The sequence below is a fragment of the Capra hircus genome, chromosome 6, assembly GCF_001704415.2.
Source record: "Capra hircus breed San Clemente chromosome 6, ASM170441v1, whole genome shotgun sequence".
NCBI classification, from domain to species: Eukaryota; Metazoa; Chordata; class Mammalia; order Artiodactyla; family Bovidae; genus Capra; species Capra hircus.
This window is the reverse complement of record NC_030813.1, coordinates 78,120,857-78,141,869: the sequence shown is the minus strand read 5'-3', so window position 1 is coordinate 78,141,869 and position 21,013 is coordinate 78,120,857. Positions and strand designations below refer to the sequence as shown.

The following is a 21,013-nucleotide window of genomic DNA, read 5'->3' as shown; positions in this document are numbered from 1 at the left end:
TATGATCGATAATCAAGATATGTGTCAAATTTGGAAGAGATTATTTCGCATATGCAAGATTTAATTTTTGAAGGAGGTATTTCCCCTCCTTTTGGATATTTAGCCTAAGAACTTCATTAGTATCATTTGTAACTCGGTAGTTTCATATCCAGAAAATCATTTGAAGAAATAACACTAAATCATGAAATAGCTTTAGATGAATGATGTCCGAACAAGCAACAGAAATGATGACATATGCAGCACGGAGGAGCACATCACAATGAAAGGAGAAAGCTAATAAAAGCAAAACAAGTCTGTACCACATGAAGTTGCTATTACTGTGGCACTAAGTTCAGGTGATATCCAATTAAAAGAGGTGAAGCAGAATTTTTCTGGCAATACACCTGCAGCATATTTATTCTGCAGAGAAGCTGTATGCCTGATTATTTTCCTGCACAGTTTGCTCTTCTGCCTCAATGTGAATGACAGAAGCTCTAATGATTTTTCAGTACTGATCTGACAGCTGGTTCATGGGACCACACTGATAAATGAAATTTATCAGCCATTCAGGTCATTCTTACTTGATGAAGGGTCTGTTATCCTCATAGCTAAAGAATGCATAGACATAAAGACAAGAACACCAACATTAGCATTTTATGACAAAGAATTTCATATGAAAAATATTCTCCTGGTTCCCAAAGGCCTCTGTCGCCCACCTCCCTAGAAGGCATCATAATCTTCCCTTTATATCCAGAAGGTAAATCCTAAAATGACCATGAGAACCTAAATAACAAGGAACAAAATCAATTTTACAATACTGCAATATCCCTTATGAGACTAAAAAATTCCATTTTTTTTCCATCATGTGCACATATTACTTGTGACTTGACAGAGACATTTATTTCTAAGAGACCACATTTCTCTAGAGAATGAGAAATCTTATGAGCAACCTGGAAAAGGCTTGGGGGCATACTTAAAATTACAGATTTCATGTCACCTAAAGGTCTCTTTAGTCTATAATATTAGTAGATGAGATTACTTAACTATGGACAGTACACTTCTGAGTAATTTTAACTTGCAGATGATTGACCTGAGTTAAATCAGAACATTATAGCCCATTGAAAATAATCAACAAGACTACTTTAAAATTATTTCTGATGGTACATTGAGAAAAAATTTGAACAATCTTTTGTAGTAATAGGAGCAAACAGACAGCACCTGTCCATTATCACTTATATGTACTATTTAGTATCATCCACATAAAATGAGATCCAAGCACCAAATTAGTAGAGATAAGTTAGGGGATATTTTGGATTTTTTTTTTTTTTTTAACATAGTTGCTTCTCAGTGAACTGTGACAGGACTGAAAAGAAACAGAAACCTCGGTCCTCTATTCTCTTACCTCTTGCCAGAGGCAATGGTTTCTGATATCATGCATACAAAGTAAAGCTCTTAGAAAGGCTCCAACTGTGATGCATTTTGAACAAAGCAAACCACTCACTCTCCAGCATGATAAAAGAGGAAAGAACAGAGTGACAGCCTGGGATTTGAAGCCAGTTTGCCTGAGGTTTACATCCTAACTTAGTCACTTACTAGCTATTTGATATTAGGCAAAAATTATTAATAATTTACCTGTGGTTGTGTCCAATTTTTACATCTATAAAATGGTGATAATTATAATGTTAAGTTTCCTGTGATAATGAACTGATACATTATGTATCAAGTGCTCAGAATAGTACCTGACATATTGTTTGATAAATAATCCATGGTTACTATTAGACCATTTTCATTCTAAAAATACAGAGTTTCTTACCACCCCAAAGAATATAACAGAAAATAATAAATGTTGAACAGTTAAATTCATTTGATGATGCTTCAGGAGTAAATATTATGCTGTAAAATAGATGTGGTGAAAATAAGTTTGGAGATGGAGCAGGGAGTGACTAACTATAATGTCTAATATGGAGTTACTGGCCACATGGGTTTATTTATATTTAAATTTAAATTAATTAAAAGGAGATTAAGTTTAAAATTCATTTCCTTTGGTCACACTAGTTACATTACAAATACTTAGAAACTTCAGTAGCTACCATATTGAACAGGGCAGTTCTAGAACATTTCTGTCATCACAGAAAGTTCTATTGGACAGTGCTGAACTAGAAGATTCAAAGAGAGTTTTTAGCCAGGAAATGAAATTCTAAGAAATATTTAAATAATGCCATGGATATGGAAAAAGATAAAGAGAAGAATTTCTAAGAATTGATCATATTTAACACTTATCAATTGTGCCTAAAAAGAAAATCCTGTACTTATATTAATATTGAAAACTTACAGAAGATAACAGCATGATATTTATTCTACTATATGCATCTCCATGGTATCAACATTTTCCACCTATGATGCTAAATTTATTATTAGAATGACTCTATTTTAATTTACACAGTACAATATTAGGTAAAGAAAGTTACAGAGGTTAACATGTAGGGATACCTACAAAAATGCTATACAAAATTATATTAAACTACCTAAATGTTTCAAAAACAATATACAGTTAATTCTCTTTGCTATATAGCAGAAGCTAACACAACATTGTAAAGCAACTATGGCTCACTAAAAATGTTACACACACACACACACACACATATACATATATAGAACTTGGACTATAATTGCTAGAGTGAGATGTCTGCCTTAATGAGAAATACCAAAAAAGAGAGATATCAGGGTGCTATTCTGTGATTTTTGTTGGCAACTCTGGGGATCAGCTGCTTGCTATACTCAGTAGCAAAAACTGCAATTTCAATTCCAATTTTACTTAGAGTTGGCTACACACAAACTGCAGAAAAACTATACCACAGAAATTCTTGAACTGTTCAGAAAGTTCTAGGAACCACAACAGAATTCCCAAATGGGGATCTGGCAAAGGGACGGAGAACCCTAAGGAATTTGACTATGGGGGCCGGAGGGATTTGATTATAGAACTTCCACAGGACTGGAGAAACAGACTCTTGGAGGGCACAAACAAAACCTTGTACACACAGGAGCCAGGAGAAAGGAGGAGTGTCCCCACAAGAGACTGAGTCAGACTTGCCTGAGAGTGTCCAGGAGTCTCCAGTGGAGGCATGGGTTGACAGTTTGGCTTTAGGCCAAACAACAGGGAGGGAACACAGCCCTACCCATTAACAGGAAATTAGATTAATGATTTACTGAGCAATTCATCAGAGGGCAGACAAAATGAAAAACAGTCACAGAAAACTAACCAAACTAATCACACGGACCACAATCTTGCCTAATTCAATGAAACTTGAGCCATGCCATGTAGGGCCACCCAAGATGAATGGGTCATGTTCTGACAAAATGTGGTCTACTGGAGAAGGGAATGGCAACCCATTTCAGTATTCTTGCCTTGAGAGCCCCATGAACAGTATCAAAAGGCAAAAAGATAGGGCACTGAAAGATGAACTCCCCAGGTCAGTAAGTGCCCAATATGTTGAGTGAGTGAGTGAAGTCACTCAATTGTGTCCGACTCTTTGTGACCCCATGGACTGTAGCCTACCAGGCTCCTCCCTCCATGGGATTCTCAAGGCAAGAGTACTGGAGTGGGTTGCCATTTCCTTCTCCAGCCCAATATGTTACTTGAGATCATAAGAGAAATAACTCCAGAAAGAAGGAAGAAACAGAGCCAAAGTGGAAATAACGCCCAGTTGTAGATGGAACTGGTGATGGAAGTAAAAGTCTGATGCAGTAAAGAACAATATTACATAGGAACCCAGATTGTTAGGTCTATGAATCAAGGTAAATTGGAAGTGGTCAAATAGGAGAAGACAAGAGTGAACATTGACATTTTAGGAATCAGTGATCTAAAATGGACTGGAATGGGCAAATTTAATTGAGAAGATCATTATATTTTCTACTGTGGGCAAGAATCCCTTAGAAGAAATGGAGTAGCCCTCACAGTCAATAAAAGAGTCTGAAATTCAGCAGTTGGGTGCAATCTCAAAAATGACAGAATGACCTCTGTTCATTTCCAAGGCAAAATATTCAATATCACAGTAATCCAAGTCTATGCCCCAACAACTAATGCAGAATAAGCTGAAGTTGAATGTTTCTATGAGCTCCTAAAGACCTTCTAGAAAAAAGATGTCCATAAAAATGATGTCCTTTTCATCATAGGGAACTAGAATGCAAAAGTAGGAAAACAAGAGATACCTGGCGTAACAGGCAAGTTTGCAGTTGGAGTACAAAATGAAGCAGGGCTAAGGCTAACAGAGTTTTGCCAAGAGAATGCACTGATCATAGCAAACACTCTATTCCAGCAACACAAGAGATGACTCCACACATGGACATCACCAGATGGTCAATACCGAAATCAGATTGATTATATCCTTTGCAGCCAAAGATAGAAAGCTCTATACAGTCAGTAAAAACAAGACTGGGAGCTGACTGTGGCTCAGATCATGAACTCCTTATTGCCTAATTCAGACTTAAATTGAAGAAAGTAGAGAAAACCAGTAGACCATTTAATCATGACCTAAATCAAATCCCTATGATTATACAGTGGAAGTGACAAACAGATTCAAGGGATTCGATCTGATAGACAGAGGGCCTGAAGAACTATGGAAAGAGGTTCCTGACACTGTTCAGGAGGTGGTATCAAGACCATCCCCAAGAAAAAGAAATTCAAAAAGGTAAAACCGTTGTCTGAGGAGACCTAACAAATAGCTGAGAAAAGAAGAAAAGCCGAAGGCAAAGGAGGAAAGGAAAGATATACCCATTTGAATGCAGAGTTCCAAAGAATAGCAAACAGATAAGAAGACTTCCTTAGTGATCAATGCATAGAAATAGAAACCAATAGAATGGGAAAGACTAGAGAGCTCTTCAAGAAAATTAGAGATACCAAAGGAACATATCATGCAAAGATGGGCACAATAAAGGACAGAAATGGTATGGACCTAACAGAAGCAGAAGATATTAAGAAACGGTGACAAGAATACACAGAAGAACTGCACAAAAAAAGATCTTCATGACCTAGATAACCACGATGCTGTTATCACTCACCTACAGCCAGATACCCTAGAGTCCAAAGTCAAGTGGGCCTTAGGAAGCATCACTACGAGCAAAGCTAGTGGAGGTGATGGAATTCCAGGTGAGATATTTCAAGTCTTAAAAGATGATGCTGTTAAAGTGCTGCACTCAATATGTCAGGAAATTTGGAAAACTCAGCAGTGGCCACAGGACTGGAAAAGGTTAGGTTTCATTCCAATACCAAAGAAAGGCAATGCCAAAGAATGTTCAAACGACCACACAACTGCACTCATCTCCCATGACAGCAAAGTAATGCTGAAAATTCTCAGTGAGGCTTCAACAGTATATGAACCAAGAACTTGAGCAGATGTTCAAGTTGGATTTAGGAAAGGCAGAGGAACCAGAGATCAAAATGCCAATATCCATTGTATCATAGAAAAAGCCAGAGAGTTCCAGAAAGATTTATTTCTGCTTTATTGACTATGCCAAAGTCTTTTACTGTGTAGATTGCAACAAACAGTGGAAAATTCTTAAAGAGATGAGAATACCAGACCTCCTTACCTGCCTTCTGAGAAATCTGTATGCAGGTCAAGAAGCAACAGAACCCAGACGTGGAACAACAGAACGGTTCCAAAATGGGAAAGGTGGATGTCAAGGCTATATGTTGTCACTCTGCTTATTTAACTTATATGCAGAGGACATCATGAGAAATGCTGGGCTGGATGAAGCATAAGCTGGAATCAAGTTTTCCAGGAGAAATATCAATAACCTCATATATGGAGATAACACCACCCTTATAGCAGAAACCAAAGATGAACTTGAGAGGCTCTTGATGAAAGTGAAAGAGGAGAGTGAAAAAGCTGGCTTAAATTCAACATTCAAAAAAATGAAGATCATAGCATTGGTCCCATCACGTAATGGCAAATAGACAGGGAAAGTATGGAAACAGTGAGAGACTTTATTTTCTTGGGCTCCAAAGTTACTACGGATGGTGACTGCAGCCATGAAATTAAAAGATGCTTGCTCCTTGGAAGAAAAGTTATGACAGTTGTTGACAGCATATTAAAAGCAGAGACATTACTTTGCCAAGAAAGGCCCATCAATTTAAAACTATGTTTTTCCACAAGTCATGTATGGATGTGAGAGTTGGACTGTGAAGAAGGCTGAGTGCCGAAGAATTGAAGCTTTTGAACTGTGGTGTTGGAAAAGACTCTTGAGAGTCCCTTGGACTGCAAGGAGATCCAACCAGTCCATTCTGAAGGAGATCAGCCCTGGGATTTCTTTGGAAGGAATGGTGCTAAAGCTGAAACTCCAGTACTTTGGCCACCTCATGCGAAGAGTTGACTCATTGGAAAAGACTCTGATGCTGGGAGGGATTGGGGGCAGGAGGAGAAGGGGACGACAGAGGATGAGATGGCTGGATGGCATCATGGACTCGATGGATGTGAGTCTGAGTGAACTCTGGGGCTTGGTGATGGACAGGGAGGCCTGGCGTGCTGCGATTCATGGGGTTGCAAAGAGTCGGACACGACTGAGCGACTGAACTGAACTGAACCGAACTTATTGATGGGGAGCCACCTTTTAGATTTAGATCACCTATTTCTATACTCTAATGTAATTTTAAGCTACTATAGAGTAATTTTGTGCCTTAGCCTGTGCAATAATTACTAAAGCAGGTTTTAGCTATAAGAATCCCTAGTTCACATGCAATATAGAAATTCATGCTAATGACAAAGAACTATTCATTAATTTTACCTCCAGTATGACATGAATAATATACAATAGTTTGAAATCTAAATATCACTAAAATTTATCTATAATATGTCAGTTATTTTCCATCATTTTGTCAGATATTCTACTGGCTTAAAGAATCTAGTTTCAGAATGTCTTTCCATCAAATCTAAATTAAATTGATGATAATATTGCCACCTGTTATGGTGACAAAGATATATGTTATTGATTCACTTTTTATTAAAAAAAATCTAAATAGCTAGTTTCTAAAGCTGAACAATTTTCATTCTGATTCACCAATGAAAGTCCACTGATACAAAAATTCATCCCAAGTTGTAAGACTGAAACAATTTTACGGTAATTATTTTAAGGTTTTATGAAAATATGGACACAAGGGCTTAAGATGTTCTTGGTGATGTTAATAGGAACTTACAAGTTATCTTAGAATTTACAAGTTGTGACATGGAAAATGAAATAAAACATATGTAGTTTTCAAGGTACAAATAAGAAAAAATATCCATTTTTCTTAGTAAGTACATTTTCCTTTTATCAGACATTTATCATTTTATCCTTACATTTAAAATTCAAAATTTTAAATATTAAGGTCATAATATTATCTTTAAGAGTGATCTTTAGAATAAAGTTCAGAATTCTTAGGGGCCTCTATGGTAGAGAATTTTTAGGGGTGCTAGTGGTAAAGAAAAGTGAAAAGTGAAGTCGCTCAGTCATGTCCGACTCTTTGCGACCCCATGGACTATAGCCTACGAGGCTCCTCTGTCCATAGGATTTTCCAGGCAAGAATACTGGAGAGGGTTCCCATTTTCTTCTCCAGGAGATCTTCGCAACCCAGGGACTGAGCTCGGGTCTCCCACATTGTAGGCAGATTCTTTACCGTGAAAGCCACCAGGGAAGTCCCTCCTGCTAATGTAGGAGACATAAGACACATGGGTTCGATCCCAGGTTCAGGAAGATCCCCTGGATAAGAACATGGCAACCCACTCCAGTATTCTTGCCTGGAGAATCCCATGGAAAGAGGAGGCTAGCAGGCTATAGTCCATAGGGTCACAAAGAGTTGAACATTACTGAAGCGACTTAGCATGTATGCACATAGATTGAAAATACTTATGCATATGTTTATATAGTCTATAACAATTATTGCGATCCCATGGACTGTAGTCTACCAGGCTTCTCTGTCCATGGGATTTTCCAGGCAAGAGTACTGGAATGGGTTGCCATTTCCTTCTCCAACAATTCCAAAGAACAAAAAAGGCTATTAAAATCTAGCCCCCTAGAAGCTTAGCTAAAAAAAGAGAAATACATCTTCAAAAGATTTCATAACCAAAACATTAACTTATAAATTAACGCTATAATTGTGGTTTAGTTGCTAAGTCTTGTTTGAGTCTTGTGACCCCATGGACTGCAGCCCTCCAGGCTCCTCTGTCCATGGGATCTTCCAGGCAAGAATACTGGAGTGGTTTGCCAAAAGTCTCGTAATATAATACATCAGTATAGACAGATGACAAATGGACAGAAACAATATAATGAATCAATTTAGTTATACGACATTCTTTCTCTGACTTTAACACTTCAAAATAGAATATTATTTTTAATGAAATTTTTAAAGGACATATTACCTAAACTTCAAGATAAAGAGAAGATTAATTGTTTAACTAGTTTTAAAATTTCCTCTTCATTATATTAGATACACAGAATTTTTTTTTCTTTTTTAAAAAAAATAGTAGAATGGGTAAGGTTTGGTGTGAAGGAAAATGAAGGAAAATACATGTTTATTTCACATATACTTTATATTACTGGGACAATACCATCCGAGAATTATTATTCCATTATCTTTTTTTAACCAGTATAGGAAGATTAAAAGGAAAAATAATTTAGAATGTAATTCAATATTTTCAAGTAAAATATAAACAATGTTTCATCATGGTCATATGTTTAAATTAGTTAACATTAAAGATATTAAAGTCCTTTGAAAAATATGAAAATTATATAATGAATATAAAATTTATAAATAGATATTATTTCAACTGTGGATTTTATTACTATTAATATATTACTACTAAAAGCTATATTTTTACACTTGCTTATATAAAAATATTAAAAGAGAGTGATATGAACCAAATAAAGCAAATAAATGGTTTTGAATACATCATAAACATTTTAATTCCTATCCCTCAATGTCCTTACAATAATATTGCAGAGTTGAGGAGAGTAAACACCAATACTAAATTGTGAATCAGAGAATTTCACACTCCTGATAAATTGGGTAAGTCTGAAATTAGGAAGAATTGAGTATATAATAAATCAGGATTAATAAATATTAAATAAATGAATAATAAAACTTTAATTATATTATCTCCAAACTCAATCCTATACAAATTCTTATAACTCAGTGCAATATGGTCAAAGAGCTAACTTATATGAAAGACATTAGACACATCAATTATGAGAATGAATAATGAATTAGTATATTGGACACAAACAGCAAAAAATTATCACACTTTATTTTTTTTCCTTTTTTTAAATTATCACACTTTAATATCTCCATCTATCAGATTTATAAAACGAATTAGTAGGTTTATAAAAATGAATTTATGAAAACTTATAAAAATGAATTGGTAGTTTCCATGAAAATAAGATGCTTCTTCCCCCTGGTGGTTTAGACAGTAAAGAATCCTCCTGCAATGCAGGAGATCCCTGAGTCTGGGAGATTTCCTGGTGAAGGAAAAGGCAACCCACTCCAGTATTCTTGCCTGGCAAGTCTCACGGACAGAGTAGGCTGGCAGGCTACAGTTCATGGAATTGTAAAGAGTTGGACATGACTGAGCAACTAAGCACAAACCTGCATGTGCAGTTAAGATATAAAATTTTGGAATCACATTGGAAGCAAATAAGATCATTGTTTGATTATCAATATTAATACATGAAATATAGTGTATCTTAGTAACTGAAAGCACTGATCTGTGAATCAATCTGCCTGCACTTAGATGAGAATTTTACAACATTGGGCACATTATTCATCTACTCTGACCTTCACAGTCTTCATCTTTGAAATGTGTGTAAGTATAGATCTTTGTTCATAGGGCTGTTGTGTGTACCAAAAAAGTTCCAAAAAGCTCCTTTTATTTAATAGGTAAAAAATTACTCAACAACATATAATTTTAATATACAAAAGTACCATACACATATTTGTTATTACATTTGCTGTTATGTATTGACCTTCTGACCTCAAAAAAAGATCTACAGGGAAAAAAAGTGTTTTTCTTTTAAGTGTTTTGGAAATTCATATATTAACTAGAAATCCAAAGAGCAAGGGAGAATCACTGCCTTTTTCTGAAATCAATATTTAGATTGAGAAAGCCTCAGTCTATTTGATGTTTTATTCTGGATTTCTTTAGGCTTAGTATATGCTATGAAATTCTACATTTTCATTTGAACTGGAGTATATATCCAGATTCCTAATGAACATTAAAATAGAAACCAATAGTTCTTTGTATTACATGAGAAATCCAAATTTAATTGATAAATATATTGTATCTTCAGTGTCAAAAAGTATACTAATAACTGCAATATTTCACTAAATGTAATCCTTTGATCATCAAGTAAGATATAAACAACAGCTTTTTCGCAATGGGTTTGCCGCCAAGACACAGATGTCGTGAAAACCACCGTTAAACCTAAGCCAAAATGAGAAAGGAGAAGACCCACATCAACATCGTTGTCATTGGGCACATAGATTCAGGGAAGTCTACCACAACTGGCCATCTGATCTACAAATGTGGCGGGATCGACAAGAGAACAATTGAAAAGTTCGAGAAGGAGGCTGCTAAGATGGGAAAGGGCTCCTTCAAATATGCCTGGGTCTTGGACAAACTGAAAGCTGAACGTGAGCGTGGTATTACCATTGATATCTCCCTGTGGAAATTTGAGACCAGCAAGTACTATGTTACCATCATTGGTGCCCCAGGACACAGAGACTTCATCAAAAACATGATTACAGGCACATCCCAGGCTGACTGTGCTGTCCTGATTGTTGCTGCTGGTGTTGGTGAATTTGACGCCGGTATCTCCAAGAACGGGCAGACCCGTGAGCATGCCCTTCTGGCTCACACCCTGGGTGTGAAACAACTAATTGTTGGCGTTAACAAAATGGATTCTACTGAGCCACCCTATAGCCAGAAGAGATACGAGGAAATTGTTAAGGAAGTCAGCACCTACATTAAGAAAATTGACTACAACCCCGACACAGTAGCATTTGTGCCGATTTCTGGCTGGAATGGTGACAACATGCTGGAGCCAAGTGCTAACCCGCCATGGTTCAAGGGATGGAAAGCCACCCTTAAGGACGGCAATGCCAGTGGAACCACCCTGCTTGAAGCTCTGGATTGCATCCTGCCACCAACTCGCCCAACTGACAAACCCTTGCGTTTGCCTCTCCAGGATGTCTATAAAATTGGTGGTATTGGTACTGTCCCTGTGGGTCGTGTGGAGACTGGTGTTCCCAAACCTGGCATGGTGGTCACCTCTGCTCCAGTCAATGTAACAACTGAAGTGAAGTCTGTAGAAATGCACCGTGAAGCACTGAGTGAAGCCCTTCCTGGGGACAATGTGGGCTTCAATGTCAAGAACGTGTCTGTCAAAGATGTCCGTCGTGGCAATGTAGCTGGTGACGGCAAAAATGCTCCACCCATGGAAGCTGCTGGCTTCACAGCTGAGGTGATTATTTTGAAACATCCAGGCCAAATCAGTGCTGGATATGCACCTGTGCTGGATAGTCACACAGCTCACATTGCTTGCAAGTTTGCTGAGCTGAAGGAGAAGATTGATCGTTGTTCTGGGAAAGAGCTGGAAGATGGCCCTAAATTCTTGAAATCTGGTGATGCTGCCATCGTTGATATGGTTCCTGGCAAGCCTACGTGTGTCGAGAGCTTCTCTGATTATCCTCCCCTGGGCCGTTTTGCTGTGCGTGACATGAGACAGACAGTCGCTGTGGGTGTCATCAAAGCAGTGGACGAGAAGGCAGCTGGAGCTGGCAAGGTCACCAAGTCTGCCCAGAAAGCTCAGAAGGCTAAATGAATATTATCCCCAATATCTGCCACCCCAGTCTTAATCAGTGGTGAAAGAATGGTCTCAGAACTGTTTGTCTCAATTGGCCATTTAAGTTTAATAGTAAAAGACTGGTTAATGATAACAATGCATCGTAAAACCTTCAGAAGGAAAGGAGAATGTTTTTGTGGACCATATGTTTTGTGTGTGGCAGTTTAAGTTATTAGTTTTTAAAATCAGTACTTTTTAATGAAAACAACTTGACCAAAAATCTGTCACAGAATTTGAGACGCATTAAAAAAAGTTTAATGAGAAAAAAAAAAGATATAAACAACATAAAATTATAAGTGAAATGTTCATGAAAATTCATTACGATATCTGTTATAAAATTGAATTTCATAGTTCCTCATGATTTTTTGAAAACTTGAAACTCTGAATAGGATAAAGTAAATGACAAATTATATAAAGAGAAGTTTGCATTTCTTACTAATGATTTTGTCTTGTAATCCTTGAAAACTGTAGTTCTAGTATGTGATAGAAATATCTCAAGATCTTAAAATAATGGCAACAAATTGACATCTTTTATTTTTTAAAACTTACAGATAGAATCATGTTTCCTGGCTCATTATTTAAGGATCAATGTTTTTCAAGCTGATAAGCTTGATCATTGGAATGCAAGGAGAGGAAGTACTTTAAAGAATGTATAACATACTTTCAAGGTTTCTTTTTTCTATTTAGAAGATATAAAAACTTTTAAGTTAAGTAAAATAAGAGAGAAAAATTGATAACTTTTAGATATTCTTGCCAAATGCATTTTGACACGTTGAATTGTTATATCTTTCTCATACCATATGGTATCATCACCTCTCATTTCAACAACTTGCAAGAGAAACATTCATCATAGCCTATCTGTGAATAAACACTTTATTATTAGCTGCTTGTAGAACAACTAAAACATAAAAAAAGTACAACTGTGTACTTTAAACATGCTGGTATTTACTAAAGATTCTAATAAACAGAACCAAGGCAGACCTTGAAACACAATAGGATACAGACAAGTCTTATTTAATGTTGGTCAAGTGATGTAACTTTCATTAGGCCTAGTTTACTCACTTTCACAATGAATGACATAATCTTGCATGCGTGCATGCTCAGTCGCTTCAGTTGTGTCAGACTCTCTGTGACCCCATAGATTGTAGCCCTCCAGGCTCCTCTGTCTGTGGAATCCTCCAGTCAAGAATACTGGAGTGTCTTACTACGATCTTTATAGAGTTGAATGCAACCAAGAAAAGAATAGTCTATGCCTCAACTAGTTTCTTGAATAATGAGTAGACCTAGGTAATGACCCACAATCTCTACTGCAAGTCTGCTTCTAACACAGAAGCTCTGTGAGATGTTATAGCCCTTAAATATATTTATAACTAGAAATCTGAATATAATCTAAAAATTATGTCAACAAAAAAACATTGAGAAATGGTATAGAAAATTTAAGCAAATATGCACATAAATCAAACTTTAAAGGTATACAAACTCCAAATACCAAAATAACAGTTCTTAAATCAATCACACGTTAGGCCAAAGGGCAATCTTAATAAAATACTAAGAATTAATATCAAACCTACTGCATTCTCTGATGATCGTGACATCAAATCTTGAAATCAATAACTTATAAAACATGCATAGATATACATGAACATTTATCCATCTGCTGCTACATCTCCAAAGAAACCTCAAGACCCTGAATATTTTACAAATAAGTTCTATTTAATATTAAAACAACACATAATCATTTTTTCATGTAGGTCAGGCCTAAATGAAAAAGAAGAAAAGCTTTATGAGACTACTATAACTTACTAGGTAGGTAAAATTTAAGAGAATAAAAAAGAACATTTTATTTAAAATCTTACTTTAAAATCCTAAATAAGCTATTAGATAGAAAAATCTAATGGTGCATAAACATCATGATCAATTACTACATAATGGTGAAGAACTTTAAAAACTGATTTTGAAATTTACATTGAAGAAAGATGCAAGTCTAAGAGAAGATAAAGCAATTTTGAAAGATGATCAAAATGGGAGGACTCATGCTACCAGATACTAAGCAAGGCTGGTAATAAGGAAGTAATGGTAGAGAAATGAAGTCTATGTCCATGGAATAGAAGAGAGCACACAGAGATTTGGTTTGGGACAGTGAAGCAGCAAAAATCTTGAGGAAAAGGATGGATTATTTTGCGAACGATGTTGGAAATTTGGCTGGTCATGTTAGGAACACAACATGTCCTCCAAAGACCTCAAAATCACACACTACAGAGGTTTAGATATATAATATTATTATAATATTATTCTCTGTAGTAAAATAAGAATCAACAGAGACATGACAAATGGAGAAGCGACATGACAAATGGAGAAGCTACATGCAATAACTGAAGTATTTAAAGTGTATATTAGCAAGTAAATGAGAAAGTTCACAGAAAGGCTCATTGAAAAAAAAAAGAGGGGGGGGGGAAATTAAAATGATTTTAGAAAGATTAAAAATAGAAACAAATGACCATAATCATTTACTAATAGGGCTCCTGTAAGTATGAACTGACATGTTGAATATTTGTTGTTTTATTGCTTTAAGTTTTTATATATTACATTAATGAAAGTAACTGAGTGGAAGATCTGGTAACTTTAGATATCTTTCTACAGCTAACTGAACAAGATGTTGTAAATTCAAAGGCAGAAAAATGAGAAAAGTGCAATGACAATGACTATCACAAAGAAAATTAGCCATTTTTTTACTTCTTGGCATATGTAATGTTAATATTCAGTTATGTCAATATTTTTCACTGATATATTACTACTTTTTATACTCATGGCTTGCTTTCTTTATCTCATAAACAGCTTGAAATTAAAGCTAAAACCATTAATCTCAGTTCTGGAACTGAGAGGATTTTTGTGTTAGCATGTTTAAATGTCTGATTGAAAATATGAACTTCTACAAACAACATTTCTGAGTATTCTAGAATACATGCTCAAATATACATTTATAAAAGAGCCAGGGGACTTGGATGACAGACCTTTTTAAAATACATAATTGTATATAGTGGAAAAATCCAGCAACAATTGGGACTCAGCCAAGAGAAAATTAGATTAGGAAATTTTCAGCTGTGGACTGAGCAGCTCAAGACAGCTAACATTCCACTATACTGTCTGCACATTTTATTTACAAATCCAGGGATTTACTACACAGTCCTTTATTTAAAATAACTGTGACTTACATTGTTTCACTACTTGTTAATATGAGGTAAACTTAATAAAAACAAAGTAACACTCCTATTTAAAAAGTACTCCTGGAAAGTAGGAGAATGAGAAAAGCTGAAGTTTGAAAAAGTGTTTTTGCTTTAATATTGTTCTTATTTAAATGAGGAATATTCCCTTGGAATTGCAGAGTACATCATGAGAAACACTGGACTGGAAGAAACACAAGCTGGAATCAAGATTGCTGGGAGAAATATCAATAACCTCAGATATGCAGATGACATCACCCTTATGGCAGAAAGTGAAGAGGAACTAAAAAGCCTCTTGATGAAAGTGAAAGAGGACAGTAAAAAAGTTGGCTTAAAGCTAAACATTCAGAAAACGAAGATCATAGCATCTGGTCCCATCACTTCATGAGAAATAGATGGGGAAACAGTGACAGACTTTATTTTGGGGGGCTCCAAAATCACTGCAGATGGTGATTGCAGCCATGAAATTAAAAGATGCTTACTCCTTGGAGGAAGAAAAGTTATGACCAACCTAGGTAGCATATTCAAAAGCAGAGACATTACTTTGCCGACTAAGGTCCGTCTAATCAAGGCTATGGTTTTTCCATTGGTCATGTATGGATGTGAGAGTTGGACTGTGAAGAAGGCTGAGTGCCCAAGAATTGATGCTTTTGAACTGTGGTGTTGGAGAAGACTCTTGAGAGTCCCTTGCACTGCAAGGAGATCCAACCAGTCCATTCTGAAGGAGATCAGCCCTGGGATTTCTTTGGAAGGAATGATGCTAAAGCTGAAACTCCAGTACTTTGGCCACCTCATGCGAAGAGTTGACTCATTGGAAAAGACTCTGATGCTGGGAGGGATTGGGGGCGGGAGGAGAAGGGGATGACCGAGGATGAGATGGCTGGATGGCATCACTGACTCGATGGATGTGAGTCTGAGTGAACTCTGGGAGTTGGTGATGGTCAGGGAGGCCTGGCGTGCTGTGATTCATGGGGTTGCAAAGAGTCAGACATGACTGAGTGACTGAACTGAACTGATATGCACCCAGAGTGTGCTGGTAAGTTGTTTAGCCTCATTGTGTAAACCATAATTTGTGATGATTAGTTTGCCTGTCAGTGATCATCTATTTATTATCTTTAATCATAGAGCATTTCAGTCTCCTTTAATGAATTGGAATATAGGTAGATAGCCTGAGATGTGATTTTTAAGATTAAGTACCTTGGCATTTTCTAGAATTTGAAGAGAAAATGTATGTATCTAAGGCAGAGTGTAAGTAGTGCTTTCATCTATCTAGGGGGATTTTTCCATTGGTATGGGTACAAAATCTATTATCTAAGATTGTAAGTGACTACAAGAAGATAGTAAATAATGAATGGGTACCACAAAAATGGTTCCAAGCTTGCTCCATCTAATTACTTAGAATTTATATGCATATCTTTTAATTCAATCCAAATTTTCACTATTTCCTTTGTTCTCCCCAAATTCCATCCTATCCTTTGAAATTCAGAATCTAATATCAACAAATTTCCCTGCATTCTAATATTCCGGGTGTGTTTTTGTCTTCTTCATGCTTTAAGTGACATTGTTGTCTGCTGACAGTGCTTTCCCTGAAGACCATACAAACTCAAATATTGGTTTTCTCACAAATCAGGCAGTAGAAGTAATACTGCCAAACCATGATTTTTACCTCTGTCAAAACCCCAGCTCCTTTGAGAGTCTTGCCATCAAATATCTACTACCACCATTTATTTTCTTTTTTGTTGTTGTTATTTACTAGCATCTCCAGACATCCCATCAGTCCCTCCACACTTTCACCATATATCCCCCATTTTGTATTCATCCTTTCCTGCCTGACCAGACTAGATTCTATAATCTTTAACTTCTTGCATCTCCTTTCATCTTTAATGGTTTGAAAAAATATGCAACCCTGATTAGATGAGTACTGAACAAACAAAAGACGTCTAATAACATTTAACAATATCCAGAAAGTCAACTAAACTCCCCTATCAATGTGCTTTCCCTTACCCCATGAGGAATATTTAACATCTTCCTTGTACCTCAAACTTCCTTTTTATCCCAACACCTTCAGCTGAATATTGACTCCTATTTACTTTAAAAAAAGCAATCTGATAGTTATAAATGCATTGGTGCACTGTCTGGACCTCACAATCCCTTGTACAGATCATGACTTTCTTTATCCCTCATCTGCTGCATGCTTAGCTGATAAAGATTTGTCCCGTGACCTGCAGAGGACTGTTTTTGTATACCAGAGCTACTAGGCCCATACAGCCAGAAGTACCTGGGAGTTTACATTCCACTCTCACAACCCATCCCATGCCCCTCAGCAAAACTGTAGTCCATTACTAACAGGTCTGAAATTATAGAATCCCAGTTCCTATGCCTTAACATTGGACAGTTCCAAAGTGTTATTTACACTCCAGAGCTCCCTTTGGGATCAGGGTCAGTCTGAGACTTCACCAGAATGACAACCTTGCATAGCTTCTTCTTCTTATCTATCCTGCTTCCCCTTACTTTCTTATTGATTTCCTATGAAAGGAATTCCTTCATTAATTGTTTGTGCTGAATCCTTGGCTCAGAGTCCACTTCTGGGAGAACTCAAACGAGACTACTGACAGAAACGTCCTCATCTTTCTGAAACCAAATCTATAAACTACTTTCAACAGTACCCGCACACATTGTGTTCCCTCCTTTTATAATGAGAGAAATGCCTCTTTCTTATTATGGCAACATATCCACTCATTCTGACGCTTCTCAATAACTGTGCTCCTTGGAGGATTCTTCTCTCCTGCTTTTTATGAATTATCTCCTCATCTATAGGTTCGTTCCCATCAACAAACATATTTCAGTACTTCTTACTTAAAAAAAAAAACAAAACAAAACACCTTTTATATCCCACAGACTCTCCAAGAATCTTTGGTGTTATCTTTACCGAAAAATTTGTCAAGAATTTTCTAAATATATAGTTCATACAGGCTCACTTCTCATTTTCATAAAAGCCACTCTACTTAGGCACACATTCTTCATAACTCCACAATGTCCTGTCATTGCCAAATCCCTTGTCAACTTTTCCATCTCATCATACTTGAGTACTCAGGAACATCCTATAGTTGATCATCCCCTTCTATTTTTTGGCTTCTATGGCATAATTTTTTATTTATCATGTTGACTATACTTTATGAGTCACCAAAGTGACTGTTTACCAAAACCACATCCTTCTTGGATAGCTTCATTCAGTAATACACTTTAAATTCTAGTTACTCTGAAATCTCTATCTCTAATTCTAAGACCACTGTTACATTAAGATTCCTGAAAACTGCACGTTACTAACCTTTTCAGCTCATTATTTAAAATATTGAAATAATCACAAGATTATGAAGATGGGGTTCTTGAGTCATGTATTCCAGGCCATATTTGAATTTAAATCTTCTTTAAGCATGTCTTCATTCTAAAATGATCCTTATGAAAAAAACTTTATGAAATACAGTTTATTTGTAGATGTACAGTGTGATACAATAAGGAATATACGGTAATAATTAGGAAATGGACTCAAACCAGATGGCCTACTGGAATCCAAGTTTTGGCACTAACTATCTGTAAGGTCTCAAGGTAAGTTAATTATCCCTTTTGATATCTCAAAGAGTTATTACAAAGATTAAATTTAAACTGTGCCTGATACATAACAAAACTTCAATAAATTAAGTATGTCTCATTATTTTGCTCACAGTTTCAAACAGACAAAACACATGAAATCTTAAATTGATGTTGGATCAAATGCAACTATTAGGGCTGATTTAAGGGCAAAACCACACAGTCAAAGGCTCTGGCATAGTCAATAAAGTAGAAATAGATTTTTTCTAGAACTCTCTTGCTTTTTCAATGATTCAAAGGATGTTGGCAATTTGATCTCTGATTCCTCTGCCTTTTCAAAATCCAACTTGAACATCTGGAAGTTCACAGTTCACCTACTGATGAAGCCTGGCTTGGAGAATGTTGAGTATTACTTTGCTAGCATGTGAGATAAGGGCAATTATGTGGTAGTTTGACCATTCTTTGGCATCTTTTCTTTGGGAACGGAATGAAAACTGACTTTTTCCAGTCCTGTGGCCCCTGCTGAGTTTTCCAAATTTGCTGGCATATTGAGTGTAGCACTTTCACAGCATCATCTTTTAGGATTTGAAATAGCTCAACAGGAATCCCATCACCTCCAGTACCTTTGTTCATAGTGTGGCTTCCTGTGGCACACTTGACTTCTCATTCCAGGATGATGTCTGGCTCTAGGTTGGTGATAACATCATTGTGATTATCTGGGTTGTGAAGATCTTTTTGGTATAGTTTTCTGGGTATTCTTTCCATCTCTTCTTAATATTTCCTGCTTCTGTCAGGTCCATACCATTTCTGTCCTTTATTGTGCCCATCTTTGCATGAAATGCTCCCTGGATATCTTTAATTTTCTTGAAGAGATCTCTAGACTTTTCTATTCCATTGTTTTTCTCTATTTCTTTCCATAGATCACTGAGGAAGGCTTTCTTATCTCTCCTTACTATTCTTTGGAACTCTCCATTCAAAAGGTTATATCTTTCATTTCCTACTTTGCTTTTCACTTTTCTTCTATTCGCAGTTATTTGTAAGGCCTCCTCAGACAACCATTTTGCCTTTTTGAATTTCTTTTCCTTGGGGGTGGTCTTGATCCCTACCTCCTGTATGATGTCACGAACCTCCATCCATAGTTCATCAGGCACTTTGTCTATCAGATCTAATCCCTTGAATCTATTTGTCACTTCCACTGTAATATAAGGGATTTGATTTAGGTCATACCAGAATGGTCTAGTGGTTTTCCCTACTTTCTTCAACTTAAGTCTGAATTTGGCAATAAGGAGTTCATGATCTGAGCCACAGTCAGCTCCTGGTCTTGTGTTTGCTGACTGTATAGAACTTCTCCATCACTGGCTGCAAAGAATATAATCAATTTGATTTCAGTAGTGACCATCTGGTGATGTCCATGTGTAGAGTCTTCTCTTGTGTTGTTGGAAGAGGGTGTTTGCTATGATTAGTGTGTTCTTTTGGCAAAACTCTATCAGCCTTTGCCCTGCTTCACTTTGCACTCCAAAGCCAAATTTGCCTGTTACTCTAGGTATTCCTTGACTTCCTACTTTTGTTTTCCAGTTCCCTATAATGAAAAGGACATCTTTTGGGGGTGTTAGTTCTAGAAGGTCTTATAGGTTTTCATAGAACCATTCAACTTCAGCTTCTTCGGCATTACTGTTTGGGGCATCGACATGAATTACTGTGATATTGAATGGTTTGCCTTGGAAATGAACAGAGATCATTCTGTTGTTTTTGAGATTGTATCCAAGTACTGCATTTCAGACTCTCTGGTTGACTATGAGGGCTACTCCATTTCTTATAAGGGATTCTTGCCCACAGTAGTAGATTTAATGGTCATCTGAGTTAAATTCATCCATTGCAGTGCATTTTAGTTTGCGGATTGCTAAAATGTCAATGTTCACTCTAGCCATCTCCTGTTTGACCACTTCCAATTTGCCTTGATTCATGGACCTAACTTTCCAGATTCCTATGCAATATTGCTCTTTACAGCATTGATCTTTACTTCCATCACCAGGCACATCCACAACTGGATGTTGTTTTTGCTTTGGCTCCATCTCTTCATTCTTTCTGGAGTTATTTTTTCACTAATCTCCAGTAGCAAATTGGGCACCTATCGACTTGGGGAGTTCAGATGGGAATACCAGACCACCTGACCTGCCTCTTGAGAAACATATATGCAGGTCAGGAAGCAACAGTTAGAACTGGTCGTGGAACAACAGACTGGTTCCAAATTGGGAAAAGGGTACGTCAAAGCTGAATATTGTCACCCTGCTTATTTAACTTATATGCAGAGTACATCTTGAGAAATGCTGGGCTGGAGGAAGCACAGGCTGGAGTCA

At 36.7% G+C, this 21,013-nt stretch overlaps 1 protein-coding gene and 1 pseudogene across 10 annotated transcripts in view; one reads left to right on the top strand and one right to left on the bottom strand.

The window, feature by feature from the left end:
- The window catches only part of ADGRL3 (adhesion G protein-coupled receptor L3), a 945,437-nt gene that overhangs the window by 59,429 nt on the left and 864,995 nt on the right, over positions 1-21,013 (bottom strand). For 5 of the 9 annotated variants that reach the window (XM_013964661.2, XM_013964654.2, XM_018049500.1 and 2 more), the window contains one exon: positions 561-587. The exons of the other annotated variants lie outside the window; for them this stretch is intronic. In XM_013964661.2, coding sequence (XP_013820115.1) covers positions 561-587 — 27 coding nt within the window. The remainder of the gene's footprint in view (positions 1-560; positions 588-21,013) is intronic. 9 annotated transcript variants of the gene reach the window in all.
- Positions 10,398-11,976, top strand: LOC102188391 (annotated as a pseudogene). The gene has a single exon (XR_001918198.1). The product of XR_001918198.1 is annotated as an elongation factor 1-alpha 1 pseudogene (transcript).